Consider the following 8,089-nt stretch of genomic DNA (forward strand, 5'->3'; position numbering starts at 1 on the left):
AATTCTCGCTCTCATATGAAATACCTAAAAGATTTCTATAGCTATGTTGCTTCAAAAAGAGAGAGAGAGAGTTAAGTCTTTTACCAAAAAAATAATAACAATAAGAGAAAAGGTTCTCTAAGCTTAAGGGTTAGAACACATCTACTCACATGAGATTATTATATTGTTATTTTTAAATTATAAAAAAATAATTAACAAAATCATTGTGAGAAAATGCAGAAAACCTTTTTTTTTTTCTTTTTGGTAGAGTGTAGAGTACCCTATTCGCTCATAGAACCCTCTCCCTGCTACTACTGCAAAATGAAATCATTGTGTTCTCCTCTTCTACATGGCCTACCAATTGGTCGGTAGTACTACATCCTTGAGAAGGGAAATAAAGGAGTCTCAAGTACCTCATATACTTCAAAGCATCAACCTTTTCCATCACATCTCGACCCTCCTTCCTCCTCGACTGCCATAATAGAGCATCAAAGGCGGCACGCTTGCAATTCTTTGGTTCCCCAGCACAGGTGGGAGCAATGACAGCATAGAACATGCCAAATTCCACTCGCCCAGACCTGGTAGAATCCAAGACTGACAAAATTTTTTGATTAATTTCTTTAACTGCCAACAGAAAAAACTTTTGATTTTAGAAAGTGAAGCCACTTCCTCAAAATCACCTCTAATGCTGCCTTACTTATTGAATTCTCTGCTTTCCTTTCTTCTTCAGATCCACATATCTCCTTAACTTAGAAGAGAAACATCACAAAGATTAAGTTTAGTGTTCCTCTGGAACTCCTTGTTGTGACGAATAAGGGCATCGGCAAGACACTTCCTTCTTATGGTTTTCTCACATGCCCTTTTGAATTTAGCTAATGTACTACTCAAGAGGCCACCATGATTCTTCTTCTTCTTCATCTTCTTCTGCAACTGATGATCATTTGCATCAACCATATATCTCAATGTAGAATATACCTCAGCAGCGCCTGTCATCTTGTGGAGGCCCTTCCTCAATTCTTTCGACGCTTTCCTCGCATCCACAATTTCCCCTGCTCGGCACAATGAGACTACTTGGTTTGCCTGAACTCGCCAAAAGTTTGCCGGAAACCCAACTCTCCCATACAACTCTGCTGCTCTATGATACCGACCCATCTCCTGAAACAAGCAACCAAGGTTTTACAGCGCACCCAAATGGTTGGGATTTAGATCAATTGTTCTCTCATCTTCCCCCACTGCACGAAAAACCAACCCAAGAATATAATGGGCTTCAGAGTCTTTTGGGTTCCTGAACACTGCCTCCTCCAATGAATTCTCTGCCGCTCTACACTCCCCTAGTTCATACAATGCAAACCCTGAGAGCATCAAACCCTAAGAATCTTTTGGAGAGAGAATCGCGGCCTCACGATACTGCTCGCTTGCACTGAACAACATCCCTTCTTCTTCCAAAACATACCCCAAATTCACATGTAGACATGGCAACAACCACAACCACTTATTCGAATTGGTCTCTGCCAACTCCAGACACAATATATGTCTAACCTTAGCCTCATCCCACCTCCCTAAATCACTTAAACACTTGCCTACTTCGAATTGAGGCCAAACATCAATCGGCCTCAAATCCGCAGCGCGCTGGAAGCTCTGAAGAGGCTCTGTAAGAAGATTATAATGTTGCAGGGTCCGTCCAATCGCCATATGCCCATCAAAAGTCACTTCTTCTCTTGGAAAATTCCGATCAATTGCAACCCGAATCTCCCTCACCTCCTTCAAAAGTTTCCTAAAATCCGCACAATTCTTATCCCAGACGAAATTCTTATAATCAAGTTTTACATTGAAGTGAACACGAGTACAACCCTTGATTCCCCTTCTGATAACTATCTCCAGATCCTCAACAAGCTTCCTCGTATTATCATATAGGACACCATGGGTGGGCGACTTAGAACAATGGGATTTTAGGGGCATCGTTCAATTGGGTTGTGGAGATGACTAGAGAGGAAGAGAAGAGAGCTGAGTAATCCCTGTCAACGTCGCCCGTGCCGTCATCATAGATGCGAAGAAGGTCGTTGAAGGAGAGACCTATCAAGGATTTTCAATGAAATCGGAATATGCTCCGAAAACTTCGTCAAGAATGGTGGAGATCTGATCGGAGCTGAACTTGACGTTTGGCTTGACGGCAGTGACGAGGGCACCCATCTCGTCGCGGCTAAGGCCTCCGTCGCCATTGGCGTCGAATCTGTCAAAGATTGAACGGACTTCTTTGTCTGTTCTTGTCATCACCGTCTTGGACGTCGATCTCTTTGACGAAGCCATTAGGGATTTAGGCCCGTTTGGTATCGTTTCTGAAACAGAAACGTCGTTTCATGTCAAAAACGAAAATTTCAGTTTCTGTGTCCAAACGTAGTTTTTAAACGAAAAAATTGTGTTTCAAAATTTTAGATTTTTATCGAGATTTTTTTTTTTTTTTTTGGTAAAATGGAACGAAATTGGGAAGACGGAACTCCATTTTGGAGTTCCGTCCAATCTCGTTTTTTTTTTTTTTTTCACTTTTTGTTCCAAAAAAACAGAAACGGACTACAAGTGCACCAAACAGAATATTCCGTTTTTACGTTCCAATAGAACGAAAAAACTTCAGAAACGTTTTTTTAAAACGATACCAAACGGAGCCTTAGAGTTTGCCTGTGCTAGTGAGCGAGAGGAATGGGCTTGGTCAACCGTTTTAACGGAAAGATTTCAACTATAATGGCTTTTTTTATGGATCTTATAAGAAACTATGACTCGAAAACTTCAATATATATGACACCTGCTACGAGGTGTTTGATTTATATTGGACTCCACTTTATCTTTTTTTTTCTTAATTGATTTTTATTTTGAGTAGAGTTCAACTGTAAATTAAACACCATAAGAGAATCATTGAGGACTTGATCCACACTCCTATTGTTATATTATATTTGATGAACCATATGGCTATTTCAACCAAATGATGACTCTTTTTTTTGTGTGTGATTTAAATTTGTGTTTGTATCCATTTTTTAAATAGATTTTGTATATTATTATTATTATTATTATTATTATTATTATTATTATTATTATTATTATTATTATTATTATTATTATTAATTTTATTATTATTATTATTATTATTATTATTATTATTATTATTATTATTATTATTATTATTCGGAATGATTTCTGAACCTAGAATCATATCAAACACAAACTAAACCTATGCGAGGCTGATCTAAGCCATTAGAATAATGGATTTTTTTTTTGAAAAAATTACATGATTACCCACTTCTGAGTTTCTCTTAACAAAATTACCCATCAAAAGTTTCAGATAACAAAAATACCCAAAATTGATTTTGAGTTTACAAAACTACCCACTCAAAGTTTTAGTCATAAAAAAATACATGATTATATGTGGAAGATGAAGAATCACTATTTTGGGTAGTTTTGTAAACCCAAACCTGATTTTGAGTATTTTTGTTAACTAAAACTTTGGGTGGGTAGTTTTGTAAACTCAAACCTAATTTTGGGTATTTTTGTTAACCAAAACTTTTTGTGGGTAATTTTGTAAAGGGAAACCCAAAAATGGATAATCATATAATTTTTCCATTTTTTTTTTTCCTTTTGCTAACGGATGGGTAGGGGGTATTTAAACTAGCTATTTGTTAATTTCCTTGTTAAACTCAATCACATGGCCAACTGTCAAATTTTTGTTTACTGTATCTAATTGTTGATTAAAATTAAATTGTGGATTATGTAATGCGGTAAATGCTTTGGCCAATAATAAATATAATTCATAAAATTTGAGCAATAGATGATCCATTGTCAAGTTTTCCTCCATCCATGGTGAAGGAGAAAATCCCTTACTAAGGCTCATTGAGCTAGTAAAGATAAAAGGTAAACTCCTAGACCACATCAATGACAAAACACACCTTTTGCCTTCATCCCCATCACAGTCCCAAATTATAGTGTGTTCTTGATTATATGTACACCATCCTCCATTACAAAATAAGATAGGATTAATGTTGCATTGGTCTGCATTATTGGCCAAGAAATTAGACCAAACACATAAAGTGTATTCTTTTTTATATGTGCACCATCCTTTATTACAAAATACGAAAGGATTAATGTTGCATTTGGTATGCATTGATGACTAAGAAATTAGACCAAACACAACCTTAATTTCAAAAAACAAGAGAGAGAGAGAGAGAGAGAGAGAGAGAGAGAGAGATTCCAAATATTTTCAAAGTGTAGTTGTATAGTTCATTCTCTTTAATCACGGTTTAGAGTTGAAATCTCCAGTGGTGGTGGCTACCAAGGTTCCACAAAATGTTGATGGTGAGAGACCCAAATATAGGCTAAGGGATAAAGAATTTTGTCTGTTTAGAGTTCCCCACACTCAAACACAGCCCCTATAAACTGAGAAAAGATGCCCTTGCCCCCTACAAAAAGAGCCGTGCATGGGTGTGGGGAATGCTAGGCAGATAGTTCCTCCTCCCATAAGTTAAATAAAGGGGGAATTACTATCACTCCACTACACTTACCCTATATTTACTAATACTTTCTTTTTTAAAAAAATTTGTTTATGATACTCCCCTACATTTGAACTTTTACATCTTCTTCCCCCTTTTTATTTTTTAAAACCCAATTTGCCTTTCCTTTTCACCAGATAACCAATTCACCTCAATTGATTTTTTCCCCTTTTCTTACACCTTTCTCTCTCTTTTGCCTCCTCCTCCTTTGAACACCATGGAAGGAACCCGACACTTGCCATTGGAGTATTATCCCCTAATATTGGGAGGGGAACTAGGATTCAACTTGTCTCCAACGACTGACGCTTCAACGATCCTCCAATGATCTCTGATGGAGTAACACCTGTCCTCCTTGTAATCTGACGGATGTTAGCCACTCAACCGAAAACCCTCCAAAATACTTAAGGTGAGAGAGAAACCTGATCAAGAAAACCCGCCTCTCCTATCAACGCCGTTTGCAACTCCCTCACCTCACTAGTCCCACTCCTATCCTTGTCATTCCCTTGATGTCTTGGTGGTTATGGAGTTGGATAATATCACGAACCTGCTGTGTCCTCCGGTGCTTCTTTAAATTCTTCGTCTGATTTGGGGTTGGTGTCCGAGAATCCAATACTCTGAAATTTCCTTTAAGCAAAGGGGGTAATGAAGTTTTCTTCAGCAAAAGGGGTTATGTTACGGTTATGTTAGTGGGAGAAGTACGTGCTCAAATGGTGGAACTATCACATGGTGTAGTAGCCTAGTAGTGGTGTTATCACATGTGTCAGTTAGGGAGTAGTGGTTAGTGTGGTAATTTTAAAATGGTTATAGTAGAAGTTATTGAGTGTGTTATGTATTAGTGGTATGTGGGTTATGTAACATGGGTGTGGTTATTCAACCACATATTATTGGTTATTACTCAGCTATTTAAGGAGAATGGTGAATGAACGAGGGGTCATCTTGAAAACCCAATTACAACTTTGTTGTCTGAGGAGGATGCCTCATTACGTCCCAACCATTTTTTTCCTTTCCAATTCTATGTTCTTACTATTCCAAGATAGGTACGTCAAGAAATCGAAGGAATTCTCCTTCATACGTACTAGGTTAAGATGCACTCCACGTCAAGAATGATTAAACAGAAACGGCATAGCAGAGAAAGAAGAATCGACAAGGAAGAATATGAAGAAATCCAATTATCTAACTTAAAGAATCGACAAGGAAGAATATAAAGAAATCCAATTTTCTAACTTACTTCTAGGAATCAAATGACAAGGAGGTCATAAATAATGGGCTAATGCAGTTATAAAATGGGAGAAAGCTTTTGTAAACTCCGGCAATAGAAACGATAAATGGCCCTGCCCTTCACAAGAAAGTGGACTTTTATTTTAGGGTATTATACCAATTTTAAATTATCCTCAACCTCCTCCTCCAAACCTAAAGGCTTCGACTCTGATCCCTCTCTTTCCTCAATTTGTTACTAGCTCTGCAACTACAATGGGAGGCATACGCTTCACAGCAACTGCCGAGACTCTCCAATCCCAGTAAGGAGTGGAACGGGAAAAACCCATTATTCGTGTTACAAGATATGGGTTTCTCTCTCAGCTAAAGGTTTTTGGGTAGAGTGGCTCACATCTGTCGGATTACAAGAAAGACAAGTGTCACTCAACTAGAGATTTTTAGAGGATCATTGGAGCGTCAGTTGTTGGAGACGAGCCGAATCCGGAGCACAAGTGTTGATCCATCAGAGATCGTTGGAGAATCGTTAGAGCGTCAGTTGTTGGAGACAAGCTGAATCCCCTAGAAGAGTGCAAAAATAACGACATCTACTATCCATGTGACACAATAAGGGTGGTTTGTATTTAAGTGATCAAGACCATAAAAATGGGATTCCGCTCTTCTCTAATTAATTGGGCTCTCAATTAGTGATCCAGATCCAAGGGCTATGGCCTATGAGTATCTTGGATACACATCCGGTGCATATCCCCATGTCAAAATCTTTTTCCACAAAAATGAGGGTTTTCCCAAATAACTTCTTATCTATACATCACCAGAGCACTTACATTGTGGAAGAAGATTTCAAGTTCACATTTATAAATGGTCCATAACTCAAAATGATGCAAGAATTGATGGTGAGCCAAGCGTTATTGAATCAATTCCCTATTGATTTAGTTTGCGATTGGGGTATTTTGGAACCAAGTATAACTTTTGGATCTTCATAAAAATTGGCCAAGCATTAAAAAATCAAACCCTAACCAACACCAAGGTACCAACTTGAAATCATTAATAAAAACAAAAAGGGTAGGACTATAGGGTGGTTTAACAACCGGGGAGAAGATAAGAATCGGTTATTAGGTGAAAGGGAGAGGTAATCTTTTTTTTTTGGTAGAAAAAAAAGAGAGGTAATCTGGTCATTTAAAAACTTTAGGGGAGTAAGAGAAGATAGAAAAATATCAAAAAGAAAAGTTTGGATAAGCTAGTTTTAGGCTCTATTTGGTGTGATTTGTATTTGAATTTTTTTGTAATTTATTGAAAATAACTCATACAAAAATTTATGATCTAAAAAATAGAACCTGTTTGGTTCCTACTATATAGAATTGATTATGAAATGAAAATAGGTTTGGTATCCTTATTTTTTAAAACAATTTCTACAATAGATACGCATGATTGATATCCACAACACCAATCTTGGTTGAGGCATTTTGTCGAACACTTGATGCCCTTTATCAACACAAACCAGCAAGCAACATAAATCCAGGATGGAAAATTTCTTCTCAATGAATGGGCAATTGTTGGTATCGTAAAGAGGATTAGAGGCATCGTAAACCCAACTCCATTGGAGGTAATTACACCCAGTCATTTCTTTTTTGCCCTTCACATTCGAAGGTAGGAGAAAAGATGTCATCACCAGCAACCTCCGGCTGCAAGAACACTCCCATTATGGCTATAAAAACTGAGAGCCATGGAGCTAGGGAGGATGAAGATACCTATGGTGTCGGATTTTCTTTCTAAAAGAGACGAGGGTGAGAAACCCCTTCTCAGCCCCCAAATCTGATTCTGAGAAGGAATAAGATAAAAGCAATGAAGCAAACAAAGCAATCTAAATCAAAAGCTAGGAGGCAATCATCATATTGGAGGTGTTTGAAAAGCTATGGGTTGATGAGGCGAACAGAGATCAACTAGCCGCAACTAAGGTGAATGCCCAAGATTTCGCAATCCATCACGAACACGTTCACTGAACAATTTACAGAGGGAGTGAGAGTACGATTTCATGACATGGTTTTCTATGGAAGAAATATGGTACAAACATAGATTGGAAGAGGGATTATAAAATATAAATAAAATTACTTCTTGATTTTGGGCAATTACAGTACGTGATCTTTAAAAGTTAGTGCACAAATCAATGTAAATGATTTGTGATCACAAATTGCAAATAGCTCTAGAGTAATTTATGATTTGTAATTTATTTGAATTTCTAGTAAATAGAAATGAGGATTATAAATCATAACAAACATCTATAGAAATATAAATACATCAGATAAATACAAATCATACCAAAGAGAGCCTTAGGTAATATAAGTTAAGTGCAACTGTGCAAGGGACGG

The 8,089-nt window shown here is 37.4% G+C and overlaps 1 protein-coding gene across 1 annotated transcript; it reads right to left on the reverse strand.

Moving 5' to 3' along the window:
* Positions 1–268: 268 nt before the first annotated feature.
* Positions 269–1,938, reverse strand: LOC122092922 (uncharacterized TPR repeat-containing protein At1g05150-like). Its single transcript, XM_042663222.1, has 3 exons — positions 1,519–1,938; positions 747–1,134; positions 269–603 (listed from the first exon to the last, which is right to left on the reverse strand). Exons 1-3 carry the CDS (start codon positions 1,936–1,938, stop codon positions 269–271), a joined length of 1,143 nt encoding a protein of 380 aa, XP_042519156.1.
* Positions 1,939–8,089: the final 6,151 nt, after the last annotated feature.

This window comes from Macadamia integrifolia, chromosome 11 (genome assembly GCF_013358625.1).
Source record: "Macadamia integrifolia cultivar HAES 741 chromosome 11, SCU_Mint_v3, whole genome shotgun sequence".
Lineage (NCBI taxonomy): Eukaryota > Viridiplantae > Streptophyta > Magnoliopsida > Proteales > Proteaceae > Macadamia > Macadamia integrifolia.